The sequence below is a fragment of the Camponotus vicinus genome, unplaced genomic scaffold, assembly GCF_025532165.1.
Source record: "Camponotus vicinus isolate PSW18456_S1 unplaced genomic scaffold, iyCamVici1.0 SCAF_13, whole genome shotgun sequence".
In the NCBI taxonomy this organism is placed as follows: domain Eukaryota; kingdom Metazoa; phylum Arthropoda; class Insecta; order Hymenoptera; family Formicidae; genus Camponotus; species Camponotus vicinus.
Window position 1 is genome coordinate 15736895 of NW_028141949.1, and position 21175 is coordinate 15758069.

The 21175-nt window shown below is 37.8% G+C and overlaps 2 protein-coding genes across 9 annotated transcripts in view; one reads left to right on the top strand and one right to left on the bottom strand.

The window, feature by feature from the left end:
• The window catches only part of LOC145964513 (uncharacterized), a 45367-nt gene extending 29060 nt beyond the window's left edge, over positions 1–16307 (bottom strand). For both annotated transcript variants that reach the window (XM_083087370.1, XM_083087369.1), the window contains exon 1: positions 15077–16307. The gene's annotated coding sequence lies outside the window, so the exon portion shown is untranslated. The remainder of the gene's footprint in view (positions 1–15076) is intronic.
• The window catches only part of LOC145964518 (uncharacterized), an 89731-nt gene that overhangs the window by 13925 nt on the left and 54631 nt on the right, over positions 1–21175 (top strand). For 3 of the 7 annotated variants that reach the window (XR_014436480.1, XR_014436478.1, XR_014436479.1), the window contains exon 1: positions 5582–5935. The exons of 2 other annotated variants lie outside the window; for them this stretch is intronic. Coding sequence is in view for 1 of the 5 variants with exons in the window: in XM_083087375.1 (XP_082943501.1) it covers positions 5797–5935 (139 nt within the window). In the remaining 4 variants the exon portion in view is untranslated. Of the gene's footprint in view, positions 1–5576; positions 5936–16864; positions 16951–21175 lie in introns of those variants that run through there. 2 more of the 7 variants (XM_083087375.1, XR_014436477.1) reach the window with 2 other exon arrangements.

Sequence of the window (21175 nt, forward strand, 5' to 3'; positions counted from 1 at the left end):
CGATCGTCGCGGCAACATTCCCGCCAGCGAAGACGCATTAAGGCCAGATGGGAATCCAACGTGGAGTTTTATTAAGATTTAATGGAGTTATCGGGTTCTCCGCTGCGTCTCCCCCCGCCCCTCCCTCTGCCAAGACGAGGCTGTTCATCCATGCGAATTTATGGCCCACGCTGATGACTTACCCTTGGCCGCTGTGAGAATCCGCCCGAGGGTGAACCAGACACGGCCGATCGCGCGGCTAATATCGCGTATAGCGATACAATTTAACGCACGGGCGCCGGGAAAGAAGGATACGTGCAATGAAAAAGACACGAGTTTCATTTTAATCACGAGAGAAAAAAAATACTACGAAAGATATCGATTTTTTCCCAATAGAAGCATTAAATTTACGAGTCGTATAAGTTGCTTAAACTACCTTCCTTCACAAATAATCGAAAGTCCTGTTCTTTGAATAATTTTTGGCGGGTCTTATCTTTTATTTATTTAATAATTTATTAAAGTAAATATAGTTTTGCTTAGCGTGAAAGATTGAAATTTTGTTTACGGTTCTCGGGAAACATTCTCGCGACGCTGTTGCATCTTTGAAGAAAATCCTTATCCGATTTACATATATGCGATCATAGCCGCGGGCTCGAGATCGCACCGGTCTCCGTCGACGCGAAAACACACGCATATAATTAATTAACGTTGCATGTGATGAATCGCGAATTAATGCGAGTCGATGAATAACGCGATAAGAGGTTTTTCCAAATGTAACCCTCGATTTTGTTACGCACGGAGGATCATAATCGAGAAGGCACATCGTTCCATCGGCGATTGATGATGCTGCGCGCGTTCCGTTGATTGATATATCGAGAGAATTTTTTTGCGGTTGATCGTCGACTCTAATCATGAAAAATATATTATTTTCAAAGAAAAGGAAAGATTTTTGGATATACCATAACGATTCGTGAATTAAGGCGCTGGAATAATCGGATGATTAAACATGAATTTGACCTGGAAGAACTTTGACAATAGCAAGGACTGCTAGCTCAAACACCGACACGTAACGTTTCGTCGACATTACGGGGCGAGTGCGTATCGCGCTCATCTGCATCTCCGTGCCCGCGATATCGCTGGAATGCGCGGCTTGATAACGTACTCTATCGCAATTCCTATCGGTCCACTCTCTGCGAGAGCTGCCCTGGGACTCGGTACACTCAGTCGGCAGGTCCTTTATACTTTTACTTTCCTGGCCTGATGGCGCACAAGGTGTCGAATCCTCGCAGATTACGCGAACGATCCAATAACACGCTTTAATCTTTCCGATATCTTAATCCCGTGACCATCGATCAGGTGATCAATTTTCTCGCGAAAATGTATGTAAAAAAATGATATTGTATCTTACATTTTTTCGAGATACTTTTACTTTAAAAGTCACCGTCTTTTTTTTTTATCATATACCATGAAACACTTCAATATAAGCGCGCGCGAATAGGAATATTATTTATTCTAATAAAAGATTTATTCTAATAGTCGCCGCAGATGCTCCTGCAAACTGTCGGGAGGCTCGCGCAATTAGCAGTCTGCAATAATTTAAACGGGTCCAGCTAATGCTATCCGTACTAGAGAGAGAGACAGATAGGCGAGAAAAGTTCCTCTAGCGCTCTTCCCCTCGGGCATTAATTAATACGCCGTGATGCAGTCGTATCGTTTGCCAGTTTGTTAAAGCAATTATATGTGAAATTCTCGCAAATTTATGGCGGTTTTCGCGACCCCCTAAATGTGCAATTTTTCCAACATATCGGTTCGTAGGATAAATCAAAGTATTAAACAATTTCGAGAGAAGCAGGGCATCGCGCAAACTTTCAAGAGACGAAGCCTGTTTTTGTGAGAGAGATTTCAGTAAAAATATATACGCAAGATGAGAATCATGCAGCTGCGCGATGCGCATGTTTAACTTTGTCGAAATAACGATAATGGCCAACCCGCACATTATACATCTTATCCCCGTGATGTGAAAAACAGTTATATTCTCGCAGGACGAACGACGGCTCCCGCGAACTTATACAAGGTAGACGACGCGAGTTAAAATGCAAGCGCGCGGCTGCACACGTGTGTATATGTATATATTGTGTATTATATACACACATCCATACATACATGCATACATACATACATATATATATATATATATATATATATATATATATATGCATGTATGCATATATGTATGTATGTATATTTATATGCATCACGATGTGTCGTGGTCGGCTCGCCTTCTCGGCGAGGAGGTGTTTGCATTGGCCTAGTGCCGAGGCGCGTATGCAAGGCGAAATTAATTACCTCGTCCTCCGACGTAACGGGTCTTCGGCCGATACTGAGAGAGAGGGAGAGAGAGAGAGAGAGAGAGAGAGAGCGAAAAGAAAGAAGGAGAAAGAGTGCCCGGCCGATACGATTTTATCGCATTTTATTGCGGATTTACAGTTGCCGCGGGTAGCCAGGCACGAAAGCTGCGCTTTCGAGACACCGTCGGGATTAAGCCGCGGTAATCACCCGTAAATCTGACGTATGACGCTCGACACCGGTCCCCGGATGTGGAGGCGCGTGTGCGAATCGAATCGAGATCGGGACGATCGAGGAAGCAACGTCGTAAACCCAACGCGATACTCGCTTCTTCGTCGAGGGGCTTACGCCTTGGTGGAGGTCCTGTAACGTCGGTGTGGTCGGTTAGGTTTCAGTCGATCGCTTCATATTATTATTCTCTCCATTACACACATTCTTATTCGCGTAATGGGTATAACGACTCTTTTGACAGCTTCAAGGCGAAGTGAATTCTCTCGCTCGCGCTCTCTACCTCTCCCTTTCTCTTCCGTTAGAATCTCGTATTCGGAGAGCGTGACAACCGTGGTCACGCACACACGCACGCACCGTGGGCGCATCTCGGCTTCCAGCGCGCGAAGGTGTTGTTATAATTTACGATTATGTCGGTTTATATACACGCGTGAAGAAATAGCGTCCGCTGTAACCGGACAACCCGCGTTTGAAAAATCGAAGAAACCGCGGGTATTTGTCCGTCCTGCTAACGACGTCGTCGTCGTCGTCGCCACCGAGGTTGATGGAAGACGGAGGCGTGTTAAAAGGTCCGATCCTCTCCGGGCCGGATCTTTAAAGTGATAATTAATCTCGCGGGTTAATGGCGATGCGTATACCGTCCTTTGGAGCGTTTAGCTTTTTAGTGGACTTTATTCCGAGGGTCTGGAGAAATCGGCAGGACGAATCGATGTCCTGTCTGTCGAGGACGTTAAATTTTAATGGATCTCTCTCCGGAGATCGAAAGCGATAGATTGCTTGCGTGAGTAGCGTCAAAGTCGAGCCTGCGGTTTGATATGTTTATTTGCGATTATTATTCGAATCGTAAAGCGCTGAGATTTTTTATTGACATGTACTTTTTTGAATTCTTCAACTTATTGATTGATATTAAAACAGCTGGCAGTTAAATAGTAAAATGGTAAAAATTAATTTCCACTGATGAAAAATTTATGTATAACTTTATCATTGATAGTGAAAAGCTTATAAAGTTGTCAAAAATAAAATAATTCATAATATTCGATATAGAGATGAAATCTATCAAAGTGGTATACGCAATGAAAAATTTCAAAGTTTTAGATAATACGAAATTTAATTACTTTTACTTGCTTTTAGTTGCTTTTACCCTTTTTAAATTTGTCGTATATTTCAAACTTTGTTATTCACATTATTTTCAAAATTAATGGTCCATATATCGGACCGCAGGTATCATTAACAATGTTGATAGATTGGCATGGCATTAATGGGGGCGGCATTAATATGTCTCAGATACACACCACGAACGCTAAATCAGACATTACTTTTTAGAAATCGAATCGAAGAAAATATATAATCGACATTTTAAAAGTAAAATATGGCTATTTAAAGGAAAAACGAGAAATGGGAGATTAAAATATTTTCTTGCGCCACTGGTCGACAGTTATAACGCGATAAGACATTTGCAAGATCGTTTAAACGGGCCTCTTCTCAAGTAACGATCATAGATTCGTAACTAACGTAGATGCGAGAGAGCGAGAGATACGGGAAAGAGATAAATATAAGTTTATCCCAAAGACCTCTCTCTTTTTTTCATCCTCGTCTCAGGTAGACGCTCGTTATTATGGAAAAACTAAACGTATATTATTATATGTTTATATGTTTATATACATGAAATGTGCATTTAATACATATTATAGGATATTTGTATGCCAGATGTATGTGTGTGTGAAATGTTGAATCGCTGTAGAACGAATGACAGGAAATGGCGAGGTTCGATTCTACTCACGCAAACTAGTCTGCCGTAGAGCTTTAAAGCAGCATAATATTATCAATGTAAGAGAAGAAGTGACGAGAAAGTCGATGCGTAATATAGGATTGATAAAAAAGCGATAAGGATATACTTAATAACAATTTAAGTACAGAATTAGAAGCGAAAAAGGAAGAACAAATTCTTTATTTTTATAAATTACACCAAAAATTATTTATTTATTTTTTATTCAATTAAATTTTAGTAACATTTAATTTATGATTTATACTCGAACAATAATTTTTTAAATAAACGATTTGTTTCAATAAAATAACGTTTCATAAAATCTCATATCGTAAGAAGTATCTGAAACAATAAAATCAATTTCTAATTGACTTCTAATTGATGCAATAAATATCTAATTCCGACGTGTGGAGTTTGGCGTAACACCTGATCGTTACGAGCGTACGCATATGCGTACAGTTACAACTCACGCATCTCGCAGGTTACATATAATCACACTTACAGAGGAGCAACCTTGTCCTTAAGCATACCGGGTGTCATTCGGTCGTTTACGCTCGGCGAGACCGAAGAAGATGGGTGCGGCCGAACTTTTTGAAAACGCTTAGAGAGAACGTCCGGTCATTGCCCAGCGAACGCGCGTTAAATTGATATCCCTTTCCCTTCGCCGCGATTCCAAGTTTTTAATTTATCCGAGCAAAGCGCGAGAAGATGAGATTTATGTCGGTGACGATCTTTTCAGAGACCAGCTAAAGATTGCGCCAACTTGTTTCAGGTAGATTCTGCTCTTCCGCGTTGATGGACACTTAAATTTATTGCAAAAGTAATTTTATTCGCGATTGAACTGTTCAATTGTCAAATCATCTTTTTCGCTTGATTAGAAAACACTTGGTATTTTTCAAGAATTTACATATATACATATATTTTTTTTGTTTTAATTTGACATAATTGCTAAAAAGTTGTTTGATTCTTCTCCGAAAAGTTCTGAAATTTCCCATGTAATATAAATAAAATATTTTCATTTTATATGCTACATAAAAGTAGAAAATTTTTCCCAGAATAAACTCGAGTAGCTCCCAATTCTCCGGTCCACTTTGAAATTTCAGTAAAAAAGTTTGCGAGCAATTTGCGTGAATTAATCTAAATGATGACAAAATTGATCTCGGCGGTTTCTCCTTCGAGTGTTCATCGACTGACCCGCTCGGTCGATTCGATCGCCGAGACTCTCACAAACTTTATGTCGCTAATACGGTACGTACAGGGCGAAACCAGTTTGTCGGCGCTTTCGAAGGCGGCGACGTCGGATGTCGAGGACGTCGGACAAGATCCCGGAAAGCGTCCCTCGGATCGGATCAAAGGGAACGTATATAAGGACAGGGACGAGGAGGGCGGGCGGCGGTGAGAGAGCGAGAGGACGGTCGCGTGAAAAAAGGAGAAGAGAGGATTAACGGACAGCTCCCTGAAAATTACATCGCCTGCTAATGAGACGCCGATGGACCCGATCGGGCCCCCGAAGCAGTCGAAGAAACGAGACGCGCGATGAAATCGAGAGAGATCGACGACGCGACTTCGCTTCGGATAGCATGAGCGAAGGATCGTTCGCTCCGTTCTTGAGTGCAGGTGTGCGTTTAATCCTCTCATCGACGGGGATCTTTTCGTCGCTTTTGCTCTGTTTGTTAAGTAGCGAACGCGAGCCGAATTGCCGCGATACCGGTTTTAACATGCCAGTTGCGGAATTTTCTCCGATTATTGTTTCCTGCGAGATTGCACATTATTTCGTTAAGAAAATAAAATACTCGTCATATTTTTCTACACTATTGCAGTTATGTCATGGAATCGTATTATTTTGTTTGGATTACAACAAAATAATTCTGCGCTTTATTCAGTTTTAATTTTAGTCTTTTATCATAATTATATCTGTATCTTACATCACAAGCTTTTGTACTCGTAGAATTTCGCTGCAACGATAGATAGTAAAATGAGTGTAGTATTAGATGAAAGAGTTAATTAAAAAGTTAATTGTAAGAATTAATTTTAAGACAACGAAGCGAAAATTGTATTTGAAAATACTCACCATCTGATTCAGTTACCTTCGATCGAAGAACTTGGCGCGTTTATCGTAAATTTAATGAAAAGTGAATTTTATTGCCGTAACAAATTACTGATTATCGCATGTATTATGCGTGCGCGATCTTAAACGCGGGAGACGATCTTATCGATCAGTATTTGGTAGACAGCGCGGCACATTATTATTACAGAAAGTCGTCGTGATCTTTATCGATTCATAAAACGATTAACGATCATTTTACGATCTTACGGTAAATGTAAACGTGAATTAAATGACACGGTGTCGAAAGTGAATGCGGGCCAACATTTCGTTTTCATAATTCGCTTGTAATTCTATTTATAATTTCATTGCGTTAAAATTAATTCTTACATCTAACGCTATAAACATTATACTAATTCGTTGCAGTAAAATTCTTTCTGTGAGCCCAAAGACTTGAAGACGTAAAATGCATAAAATTATGATAAAAAAGTAATTAAAATTAAAATTGAATAGTGTTATTATATTTTTTCAAATATGATTACATTGAAATAATACAAATATAATTACGATTAAAGGTTAAAATTTAAATGAAATGCAGGATTTTTTTTTTTCAAGTATGTTTATGTTTAAAAAAAATCACATGGGATATATTAAAAGAGTTAGAGAGAAACAGAAAAATAATATAAAAATTTAATATAAGCCGTACGTATGTATCTGCGGAACATTATGTATGCTGAAAATGATAAAGGCGGTATACGGTTCAACGTGAACGTCGGCTAGAGATCCGCCGAGATACTCGCCGTCTCCTGCTTCCTCATCAAGGGCTAACGATCCAGTTACTCTCAATTTACTCGATACTTCCAGGCACTCCTATCACGCTACGCTACCAGAATCGCCGTTTAAATTCCCTCACCTTCTTCCTCGGAATCTCACACGCGCGCGTAACACGATCCGTTATCTCGTACGCGTCCGCGACTTTATTCGCGGCTCTCGAGTTTCGGGAGCGAACGATCGCGGATCGAGGCAGATCGGATCGGCGATATTCGCGAGCTCCGAAGAGATCCCGTCCGATACACATAACTTCTTCCGCTACCGGATTGCCTCCGCCTCTTTCTCCACAAGGGCTTCGAGCGAGAGAAAATCGGGTAATATAATCCAGATCGTATCTATAGAGCGAACGACGTGGGCGAAGACGTGCGTGTGTGTTTTCGTACGCGCGTGTGCGGGGGGCCAAGTGCGTGGGCGTGGTGCACGATCTGGTGAATGAAATTAACGTCTCCTTAAAAATTTTATATAATTGATAGAGAGTTCATCGACTCTCCCCTCCCTGGAAAGTTTCGAAATTTTTTTATGTAATATAAATAAAATATTCGATATATATCAATTATTTGATAATAATTTTCAGGTATTTCAATAGTTTATAATTTCGAGTTGGAATTTTTATATGAAAATCTATCTCGATAAAAAAATGGACTCGCGTAGGTTTATTCACACCGATATTACGAATCGCATCGAGAACTGGTCTCGAGTTCGTTGTTCTACTTTTGTCGCGCTCAAACCGTATGAATATTTTTGACATTTTATATTTCGTAACTTGTTTAACATATGAAACGTTTTACGCTATCGAAATTTGAAATTGAAATGAAATGGTTGAAATGTGGATATGGGATAAATTATATATATATATAAATTAATTATTTAAGTTCCTTTAATGTGTTTTATGTTATAGTTTTATAATGCTCTATATATAGCTCTATATATAGCACGCGTCATTAAAAAACTATAGCATAGTATTAAAGGTAATTAAATAATTAACTAATATATTGTATATACATACATATTGCACGTCTTAAAATCTATTTCGATAATTGCTATTTTATCTATAAAAAGAAGTCAAACAGTTTTGAGGAAAGATACTTTTGAAAGTATAAAACATTACTATATATATATTCCGATCACATGTGTTCTTAATAGGTTACACGGGACTGAGCACTTTCACCGAAAAATCTCCGAAATTCGCGCCTCGGTCTTATATAACGATATCGAAGCGACTCACACGCCTACCTAAATTCGGAGATACGAGAGGCGACGTGGTTATCCCATAACGTGTTGGCATAACGGTTTCGTGTATATTTCTCCTCGTATCTCAGGAAACGCTCGAGATCCGCGCGCAAAGATTAAGGACGAGCATCGCGCTTTGAAATCCTTTATTCGATCGCCGCGCACGTTCGGGGACATCATCTAAATTTTTTATTCTCTCGCAATAGCCGATCGTGTGCGCATCGGCAGCGAATTTCGATCATTTATTTCCCGAGTAGCGTGCCGAATCTTTCGATAGAAATAGCAATCCTGCGAAAATCATTTCGACGCGAAACGACCATGGGTGACGAAACTCTTTTTCAGAAATAGCGAGGCACATGACATAATTTTACGCATAATTTTGAAGATGCGAAGAGATATTCTAATGTAGAAATAAATCAATAGATTCAATTATTTCTTGATAACCATTTATCAATTATCATGTAATTTGACACGAAATATAAAATCTTGATCACGTTTTTTTTATCCATATATATTTCTTCAATAAATTAATATATAGTATTTAAATGTAAGTTATTATATATTTTTCCCCGATACTTTTTAATGAATTAATTTTTACAAACGTCGTTATTAATTTGAAAAAGATGATACGAATCTTATTCCGACGCTCGTGTGCGATGTACTAAAGTCAATATAATAATAGTGTGTGTATATCCGTGGGTTAATATAAAGTTGCACGGCGTGCCGTAATGTAACACGTCGGTTTTACGGACACGCATTTCTGCCGTGGAAAGGCGGCCCGATGGGGCAATGGCGCTTATTTAAGGCTCGCAGCACGTGGGTAAGGGAGCATCGAAAGTACTCGCTGTCGAGTATCTAAGTGGTTTATGGATTTGCGGCGACATCGTCGAGGATAAACGCAAGTGTGTAGATGCGTATATGATTATCCTTAAAGGTTACGCGATTGCGCGATCGTTGCCGTTATGGTTGTTCCTCTGCCACGGAACCGCGAATAGTCCTCGAAGCTTTGTTGAGAATGTCGATACTATATTGCTGAATAAAAATCCATTTCGTGTATTTCTATGTCGCGAAGAAAAATACGCTTCTCCTCTCTCTCTTCTCTTTACAATTTACAAATTATTATCCTGTTTCATACAATACCCAATGCACTCGTTTAAAGCAAATATTTTTTAGAATTTGTTATAATTTGATTAAATAAAAATAAAAATTTGTTATTCAATAAAAATGTAATTAAATAAAAATAAAATAAAACAAAGAATGTAACGAATGCATTTAAGCAAAGGATAGTATATGATTGTGAAGAAGGGAGAAGGACGAAAGAGGATTCTCAGCCGTTGTACGACGATGTCTTCGATCCAGGTTTTCAGTTAGGAACGAGACGAGACGCCAGGCGATAACTAATTAGGCCTAAAAAGCCAACGATCGCTTTCATAGTGCGCCGCCTTAGTTGTTCCACCTACGCGTTTCTTTGTATACGTACGTACGCAGACGGATAGATGCATCCCCGAAGACGTGTAAAGGATCTGGTGCCACTTGAGCTCGGCGGATCAAGTGGTTTCCTTCCCCTTCTAAAAAGACCGGTACTCGTGTAGGAGCATTTTTTTATCCCGAAGCGATTTATGGGAAGCTAGAGATGTTTGGTAACATCCTCGCGCAATTCTCCTTAAGGATCGCGTCTAGTAGCACTGAGATATCGTACAATTCAAAGAATAAAATTTGTCGCTGCCATCTCTTTCTCTAGCATTTCAAAATTAACAATTTCAAAGACTGGACAAGCTTCCTTAAATATTATAATTTAAAGTACATATTGCTTTTTCAAACGAATAATAATATCGGATACATTATAATGATGTACAAAATAATTCTACAAGAATGAAACAATTTATCAAATTTGAAAGTATAACAGAATTATCTGTAATTTTAAAATTATGAGTTAAAAAAAAAGATTGAAATGCAGGCGGAAGGTGGTCGACCAGAAAGACACTGATTACAAATGACTGTTTGAAGCGGATGTAAAATAATCACCGAAGAGCACCCGGTAGTACGATAACCTATCGTAAAGTGGCCGATAATGTTCCGATGGTCTTCCGTAACTCGGCCGAATAATTTCCAAGAGAATGACGCCATTTGCAAACTAAATCACGATGCATAATTTTTACCGGACATGTTATTCGTATGTTTGATGTTTGAGTTATTCTACAAATTTATTCAACATTGAGATTGAAATAGAGGTAGAGAAATGTTGTCGAATTTATTATCGCATTATTGAGTAATGTTTTTAGATAAAAAAATTTTGTCGATAAACGTAAATTTTTGTTGATGAACGTCATCGTGTGATTTTGTTTGATAAACAAACTCGGTACACTGAAAAAAAAATCTGGATAAATCTATGAGATACATTTAGTAATGCATTTCTTGAAATATTTAGTTTTTATCATCAAGTATAATAATAATAATAAAATATTTTATATTTAGTAATAGTATTTTACATTTAGTTAAATCCACTAAATGTTACGATTAACTAATAAACTCATTTCATCTTAATCAACTATACATTTATGGTGAAGTAATTTCAACTAAACGTATAGATAATTAAGGCGAAATAATTTAGTTAATCGTAGCATATATATGTTATTATTATTATATTATTATTATATTGATGATAAAAACTAAATGTTTTAAAAAATGCATCACTAAATGCATCTCACAGGTTTACCCAGAATTTTTTTTCAGTACATCTAGAGCGCGTCCTTTATTTTATCAGCACTAAACGTTGTAATTTTTATTTTCGTTACACTTGTATTTGTATGAAAATATTTTACGTTTCACTCTAATTCGTATATATTTTAAGGAAAGAGAAATACAATATATATTATAATATTATATTATAATTATACATTCTCTAAATTCTTTTTCAATATATTTTTACATCTATTCGATACATCGATATTAGCTCTGCACCTGACAAATGTTGACAACAGGTCTGATTATAGTTATCATCGCTTAGCTCGGGTGCGACACTGGGTGCTGAAGGATAAAAAGTGGAGTTTCACCCGCATGTCGCGACACTTGTCCGAGCGTTGGTGAGACGGCGAACGTAGGAGCGTGGCTTCGCGTCGCGATAAAAGGCGAGTCCGATACCGAAAGCGAGCGGTGTGTGCGAACGTATCGCGATACCAGTGACAGCCATTGTTCCACGGCGAGAGCTTTATGAGCGACCGATAGTCGCATGTCCACGCGAGGCACCCTCTTATACAGGAGAGATGTACGGGGAAAAAATTTATTAGCCGTGATGTCTGATTTCTAACGTTTAGAGGGAAATGTTGGCTTGACAAATACACTATTATTAGTTATTAAGTATTAAATATTTGTAGAGTCGAGTTTCTACGCTATTTTTGTATCAGTTGTTTTATCTTAATCCATGTATTTTTCTTTTTAAAAAATTCAAAAGGATCGATCTGAAAATTGTATTCAGCGTTGGAAAAGCGGTCTATTTGGAAAAGGCGATGAATGGAATTTCGACTTATATTTCGAAGCGAGCAGATATCGTCTATCGTTATCCCGCTAAGAGAGATAGCGCGTCGCGCACAGGACGATGTTGAAGGAGTCGACGATAACTTCATGAATACTTATCGCGGTGCATCGAAATATGCCGGCACCGCCATTCTTCCACCGCATGTGTTTTATCTAAACAGCTATTTCCCGCACCGCGATACGGTCTGCCCGTGTGTTAACCGGCAACAATAGCTTCGCCGACTAATTATCTATCTCGGCGCGTATAATTTTTACGAGGCTCGTCGGGACTCGAGCGGAATCGATTTTCCGCCTACTCGTTAAACAACGTCGCCTTAACATTTACCTCTTCACGAATACGCTCAGATTTCACGCATCGTTCATTAATTACGTAATACATCTTTAAAGAACAATTAACCTCGCTCTCTGCTCTCGTGTGAACGATAAAATTAATTTCAAAGTCGAGATGCTATTAATTATATCGAAATTTTGAAAATAAAATGTTAAATTTACAAAAGAGCTTGATGTCTGACGGCATCAAAGAGCGATTTTAATTGCCGCGCGTAGAATAAGAGATGCTCTTGGATGAAGCTCGAGGGTAAGTTGTGGATGAAAAAAAAAGGAGCAAGAAATATTCAGGTAACGGGATGGTTCCAGACATCGCAATGGCGGCGCTGGAGAGTATCTCGTGCAACAGATGCTGGATATTGACGATGTCTGGCGCAGCATCTCGGTAGATAAATCGATATTTATGGATGCTATGATTCCGTCAGCTGCGTGGATCTATTTGCCGATGATATCGAGGAAAAATATGTTTATTTATGTCGATCGAAAAACAGATTATAAATTATAACGCAGGAATTTTCGCTAAATTGAATATTTTTTTCGCGCAAAACAGTCTGATAAAATTCAACACGACAAGTATTCGTAATATTAATTTTAAAAAATTTGCTGATAATTCTTTATCGTAATGCAACGATAAATTTTTATCGTAAATCAAGGAATATTTTAATAAATTATTTTGACATATATTTTATACGTATATTTGTATTATATTATTTTACTTTTTAATATTTGATATATATATATGGAGGAATATTTAAGCAATTTTAAATGTCTCGATAATCTAACATATCTCGATTATCTTTATTTTTCGTTAGCTATAATTTATATTGCATATTTTAATAGTTACATATAATTTTTATTTCTAACGCTGCGTTTCACACGCAACGTGTTAACAGGACGTTTGAAGAGGAAAAGTCGTGTCTCGGACGGAGGCATTGTTTCCAATTTCGCGTTTTAGATAACAACGGACTAGATAACGAATTGTGACTCGGCTGTAGCTCGTGACTATCGCTTACACGCCAGATGCGACGGTAATGTCATGCCATGCAATAAAATGTTTCATATTCTCGATCGTAATAACCGTTGACCGATATTGCCGCGTCGAGCAATTCGTGATTTATCGGCGACGGTCGTGTTCCTCCTCGAAGAATGTATCCAACTATTTCCACGTCTGGAACACACACCAAAACTGCAGCGCGTCTATATGGGCTGTGGGCGAACGAAGCGATAAACTTTATATTCGCCATTTTATTTTCGCAACCGTCTTACGGCAATTCGTGATTTAGTATTAAAATTCAACGCGGTTTAGTATCAAAATTTCAATATATGAAATTCGAAAATATTGCTTCGTTTTTTTTTTTAAATTAAATTACTCCCAACTACGTGTATTAATTTTTTAGAAGAATTTGCGGAGCTTTTCTTTTCGATGCAAGTCGGAAATTAAAGACCGCATGTAATTTATTTACATTGTTTCTTATATGCAGTATTTTCGAGTTACAATATTCACCGCTATTATAGAGATAATTTGAGAAAATTTATACAAAGATTGTTAATTTTAATTACTCAAAAGTTATATTCTTTGCGTTAATTGGCAGACGAACAAGATCAGTTATATGCATGTATATATGGAACTTGAGTATAATTATTTATATCGAATTGAAAGGCATCCATCTTTTCAGATTTTACTTAAAATAATTAACAGTAATGAATGTGATTAATCGATAACGACCGACGAACATCGGATCGCTCTTACTGTTACAAGAGTTGCTCGATATTACCTATAAGGTCTTTTTCTGTAACAGTAGTTTTGTGTCACGCGAATCCCATAGCACTAGTCATACAAATAACATTTGTTAACTGCGCGATGAGAACAACGACACCGAGTATATTTCAATAAAGCCATGTTTCAAGTTTAAAAAAGCAAAGGCAGTATCGATAATTACCGAGGATATCAGTATTCAGTACCCACACATCCAAAACTCTCGACGTCGCAAAAATTATCACTGTGCATAATAATATAATAATTCTCGCCTCTTTAATCGAGGACACGTAAGAGAGGCGAGCAAGAAAGTCTTTTGTTATTATAATCGACGGCGGAAAGATGCGTAAAGAAAATCCGCACGCAAAAAATCTATGCATCTCGCTCCCGATTGATGTCGATCTCGCAATTAATGTCAATTCGCAATTCAATATTGAATATGATATGAGCGGAAATTTACGCGTGCACGTGCTCGCGAAGGCTGTTATATATACGGTTTCCGTATACGAGCTATCGCCATCGTTATTATCGCTAATTAACATCGATAGGCGGAAACGGCGATAGAGACAAAGAGATGCGCGCTTGTACATATTCATATACTAAATACGTTATAATTTGCGATATAGCGTGAATCCTGATAAGCGCGACGGTCATCCTTATCTCGGGCTTTGTCGCGCGAATGCAAAAATGGTGATTCGCTGAAATCACCGCGGCATTTCCGATCTTCCGGTTAATTTTGTCTTGGCTTCGATGCGGCCAAAATTAATTAAATTTAATATTTAATAATTAGAGATTTATTAAATTTAATAATCGCGATCGCCGACTCGACGATATACTTGTCGTGAACGACGATTAAATAGGCAAAGAGAAACTATATTGACCTACGATATATATTATCTCTTTCATTTTCTTTAAATAGAAATAGTTTATATATGTCGTCTAAATATGTATAATGGATACCTTTTTTTTAGTATAAAAATTTTCTCGCGTTTCTCTGAAAATTTCGCTATCGCCGAAAATGTAATACAGTACTCACGTGTTATCAGTCAGCGCTTGACATTCTCTTACAGAAATTTATTTGGCCCGAAAATGTGTTGGTGGCAGGACAAACATGTGATTTTATACAGTCTTCTCTTTTCGGCACTGCGTAAATAATTTAATAGAGTACGAAACCGTGTCACTTTTCACTGTCTTCTTCCTTTCTGTGCGCCTCGCTAATTAATTTCTTCTTTCGTAGACAAAGATTTATGTGTCTCGATTACATTAATTGTTGTATTCGAAAACACTCGGCGATTTGTAATCAGTTTGTTCCATGTTGCTTGAAACTTTGATCGCGATTTTTGAAACCAACATCTGCGAAATATTCGATCAATTACGATCAGCTGATGATTTTATATCAATTACTCGCATAACTTATTTTTGAGTCAAACAAGAACCGAAACGTTAGAATTCGAAAAAGGTTCGTTGACACATCCATCCGCACTAAATCACTGTGAACTGTCTATCAAGTTTCATTATCTGTTCTAGATAAGTCCTACATAGGTTCTAGATATTTTCTTATTTCCGGAAGAAGACACTTCTTTCGCCCAGTTCTTATCTTGGGAATTTTATCGCATTATCATATCGGGAAATCTTCGATATATTTATTAGAAATTTTGAGAGTTTACAAATAATATTTTTCGATGAGCACGATATATGATTGGAAATAATCTGAATCTTTTTTCAAACTCTCCTTCTCTCTTTTTTTTAGACTAATCCAAATTTAAATCCTCTGAGGAATCTAATAAAATTTATGAGACTCTCTTCTATCTCTTAGATAATAATTCAATTCTATCGAAACATTATGACTATTTTTTAGTAATAATTTATTTTAAGTCCATCCACTTAGTTTTTCTTACAGTATCCAGTTTATACATTATTTAATTCGAGTGCACTGTCGATTCCAAAGAGTATTCTTCGTCGCATCAACACACTTGTCACAAAAATTACTTTATTATCAGAATATATAATCACACTTCTATTCACCTCTTTAGCAGAAATCGAAAGTTTCCAAGATGAAATTCAACAATTCCAAAGTCAATCCAATTCAGTTCAGTCATAAATCGACCTAGTCCATTCGATTGTCTCTCAATCTTCCAGGAGCCGCGGAATCTAAACGCGTTCGCACTCGCATCTGCATTCGTGTATACGAGGTAACACGCAGGACTGCGCGAAGACGTGGTGCAGCCGATGACTGCGTCTCTGAAACTGTTCTGGACAGTCACCTCTCCGCGTTGGTGCCGCGGGACGAGGGGTGACCGCGGCACGGAAAGGCTGCGGCGACGCCGCCGAGTAGGGTCAGGTCCACCGAGAAGGGATGGGATCGCGGTGGACGAAGAGGGGTGACAACAGACATAGAATCCGGGGAGGGATCGTCGGATCCGTTGGCGACCGGACTATAGGCGGTTCTCCGGATCGGATCGCGGTGACTTTCAAAGGCGGAGCGAATGACGCCCACGTGCGGAAACCGTGGTACCGCATTCAAGGAGGCGGCGACCACGCTCGAGATCGATTTTTATATAAAATCTTTTTTTTTTCTCTTCACCCGGGCCCTTTCCTTCCTCCTCTCCGCGCCTTGATTCGCGTCTGCGTTTCGCTCTCGTCTTGGGCGCTCCGGCTCCGGCTTTCTCTCTCGTCGACGAGCGCGCGTTAGCCTCCATCTCCTCTCCACCTTGTCGCGCCTATAATGTCCGACCAGATCGGACGTGGATAAGAAGGCACGTCGGGTCGTTCCTCACGGATATCTTCGGGTATCCGCGCCGCCTCGAGTCTGACTTATGGTCTACCTCGGTTACAGGGTCCGGAGGCTTTTTGGCTCGCTCGCCTCGCGAGATTCGTACGTGTATGCGTGCCTCGATCAGCCATGCTTGGGTATATAATTTTCGTTATTAATGGAATATTTTATACTTTGTCGGTGTATATATTTTATGTCTATATATCAGCAAATTTTCCGTGTGTTCAAATAAGCCACTTGAAAGAATTCATGCGTTTCAGACATAGATGTTTTATAGAATTTTTCTTTTCCCCAAAAAATATAATTACATTTTTTTTTAAATTATTCAATTCCAATATAACTAAGTTTTAGATACTTTAAGGTTACTTGTTTTCCCAACTTTAAGCATTTCAATTTGTGCCATTTTTTTTACTTCATCATTTCAAAATTTTAGCTTGAATTTATGATAGCGTAAAACAAGGATAGTTGAAAATTGATATTAAACTTGAAATCGCTATGAATTATTAATTCACGTGGAAATGATAAAAAAGGGGAGAAAAACCACGTGGTTCGCGTACCGTCGGGAACTGTCAAATCGCGGTATCAAAATTTTTCTCTTAAACCGCGCTTGGATAGGACGAGTACTAATAGTTTACTTTCCCATCAACTGTCATTAGAATAACGTATCAGATGATATTGATGATAACGTAACGTGGAGTGCACATCGAGGAGTAATTGCTAATCAGTCGTTTATTCGCCGAGATCGCGACGAAAAATACAATCATGCTTTACTCCGTTAATTGGAAACGCAAAGTTAATTGCCGGTCGATTAGGACGCGATTACTCTCGTCGTTACTTATAATAAATCAGCTGCTTGCACTCCCAGATAAACGCGCCGCGATTTTTAGTAGCCGTTGCTTAACCGCGCCGACTTTATACGCTTTTCCTTTCGTATCTTGGTCTTAATCGTGGTTGCAATTAACGGACGAGATTTCTTCGAATTAACACGAGCTCGCGAAAAAGAAATCTGTCGAATACGGAAGACAACCGTGAGAAGATTTCGCGATAGCAAGACGATTGTAAGAGATTACAATGTAATATTATCAAGGATAGTTGAGCGTTTAAAGACACATTATTCTTTTTGACAAAAAAGACAGAGTTGTTATACTCACTCTTTTGTACTCATTTCAAAGTTTACACGTATGCGTTTGAAAAGTGCGTTTACTGAAAATCACTCGGCGAACATTAAATTTGAATCTGATAAGAGGAGGTGAAACAAAAATCTTACGATATATGTAACGAAGAGAATGTTTATCTGTAATTGTTAAACGTAAAGCGCGATTGTACTTGGCATAGATGAAGCATAAAAGACATCATCGTATCTCGTCGTGATATACTGCTCAAGAATGCAGCAAGTGTATTTTCTACACATGAATTATAAAATCATGAATTATATAATCTCTAATTTGCAATTTGTAAACTGAAAGCGCGTTCACAGAGAGTCGGATGGATATTTTATAGCTCAAAGGGCTAATTTCGTAATGAAGTTTGAAATTCCAGCATCGTATACTGTACATAATATTCCTTCGTAAATTGAAACATCTATGAGCAATCGAGCGATCGCATTACGACTTGATTATTTAACGGCAAATATTTTTCAGTATTAATCGTCGTGATTGAGATAGAGAAGATTGAGTCGGTTATAAGAGTTTTAAATAACCTTATTATTTCGAGCTTATTATTTTAGATATAATTATTTCAAAATAAACGAAAACAAAATTGCTATTGAAAAAAATGCAATATATTTTAATAAATATATTTGCATTGGCACTTTTAATTAACTTTTAATTATCAATATCGATACGCCAAATAAAATTCAATTTACTATTCACTTATAGCGGAGAAAACGATCATTAAATAATTGTTAATAGCTCAGAAGAACATGTGCGGCATTATAAACGTTGTAACGTAACGTGGAAACAAATGGAATCACGTGGAAAGCGAAAACGACAAAACAAATTGGTCTACTTATGGATATCTTGTCGCGCATTAACTACGCGATTGAAAATTCAAGTGGCACGATTGCGCCGTGTCATTATCGTAGGCGAGTCTCATCAAGATGCGCGCACGGCGAACAAAACGAGAAGAGATGCGCGACGACGAAAGACTAAAGCTAGATACTCGCTCGCGCTATCGCCGCTTACATTAATCAGCCGGGTGTGGCGGGTGGGCCCTTTATGCAATTATAGTAACTGTCACAAACGGACGCACATGTGAGAGAGAGAGAGAAGAAGAAAGAGCTATAAATTTTAATTATTTTGCGCGATCAATTAAAAGGCAGGGCACCGTGTACCAATCCCTTCATTCGATTCTCTTGGCCTTGTGAAAGAATTCTGCTCTTATTACGGGAAAGACGCACTAAAGCACGAGATTAATCTTTGCTCTTGTAATTGTTAATAATTTTTTGATTTTTGTGAAACAGTATTTTTCATGTGTTACATTTATTTATAGCTACAATTCTCTCAACGCGAGAATAACAATATGTACAATCGATAAATCCGGGATATATTATATGACGTAACTTAATAAAACTATATCCGGCGGATAAAACGTTCGCTGACTTAATGGAGATGCCGAGTGAGATTGATCGCTTATTATACGTGCACGCGTCATTTGGAAGAAGCGAGATAGAAGCACGGGATCATTGCAGGAGAAAAACAGGAAATGGCAACTCGATACGTATAGTAATACTGAAAAAAAGTCGGTTCTTCCTTTTTCTCTTTCTTTCTCTTTTCGGAATCTTCTTTCGAGAGATTAGAATTTTCCGGATTTTAAAAGGACAAAATATTTACCTGAGGAAGAGACCATCGATCAGAAGTAAAAGCTTTCTGCGTGTATAGATATATATTTAAAAACCGGTTTTATAAAAGGCTAATTCGAGCTAATAACTTTAACTGTACTAGATTTGCACTTGTTCCCATTCTTGACTATTGTCTCTTGAAGACTTTTATTATACTATTAACATTAATAGTTTTAAATATAATACGCAGGAAGAAAGGTTTATGATCCCTTCATAGTCATAAAGATTATCCCTATTGTCAACTTTCTGGAAGCTTAAAGAAAACATCTCAAGATAATAAACGATAATAATAATAGCTTGCGGTAATAATAATGTCTTAACCAGAAGAGGCTTCCTCATATCTCAGAGATTTCCGAATACAAAGATGTGCATCTTGTATCTTTCTAAGAAGTTGGAAATTTCCTTGAAACACTCATCTTCTGACAATGACTATCAGAACTAGGGCATACAAGAAAACCATATATTTCGGCAAAGAAGCTCCCGCTGTGCACGTAACAATTGTCTGTAATGGAACTGTTTTCTATAGCGATGAAAAAATTTATGGTGACACGATTTCAAGTATCGAGGTGCCATTGAGATGATTGCTTTTCTGTAATCCTCTCTTCTCTAATCTTCCATAATCATAAATTTTTATCGCATTGTTCCAGGGATTAAAATACCAACGACAATCGATATTGGCAGAGAGAAAAGCGAACAACGCGATTTGTCTGAGATCGAAAACGCATTTCTAAAAATGCACTTTTGGCTGAGGAATGCAAATGATGAAGTTAAAGTAAGAATGTGTCTTCGTAAAAGAAAGGGGAAAAGAGAGAGAGAAAAAGATACATTTGTGGCAAGTTTATCGAGGTTTGGCCCGAGTTGTGGAATGAATTTACTAACGGGAACTTTAACCCTTCAGCCATGAATTTTTTTTCTAATGTGAAAATTATTCGATATTTATATATATGTGCGTGTGTGTATATGTGGAGCTAAAAATAGCAATTTAATTTTTATTTATACTTGTACATAAGAGTCTGAAACTTTATCTGTAATATTTTTATTAGGTACTATAAAGATTTTCAAGCTTAACATATTCAAATATTACTGACTAGTTGTTAAATTGACGTCTTAATTAATGATGTCGCGTTATTATTCCAAAATTAAATGTATCTTATTAATTCTTGAATTAATGAAATGATATACTCTGCAGAAATTTTTTACTTTTTAAATCTGTTGTAAATTAAATCCTTTAGGGAGTAAAATATTCATTTACTTTTTTCTGTTGTTTTTCACGTGATATATTTAATTTTCTGTATTTTTCGGTTTTCGCTAAAGTTCGATTACGATTGACAGCTGGATAATTCCGATCGAATACGCGATGATGGTCTTTTCACGACAAAGCAACATCTAATGGAGCTGTTTTCTCTCTATCGTCTTTCAGCTTTCTTTTTTATCCAAACACGATCTTGGCTACCAATTGTCGCGGCGATACGATCTATACGAAATCCCTCCGAGAAGCTACGCGTGGTTTCGTGATCTCCGTT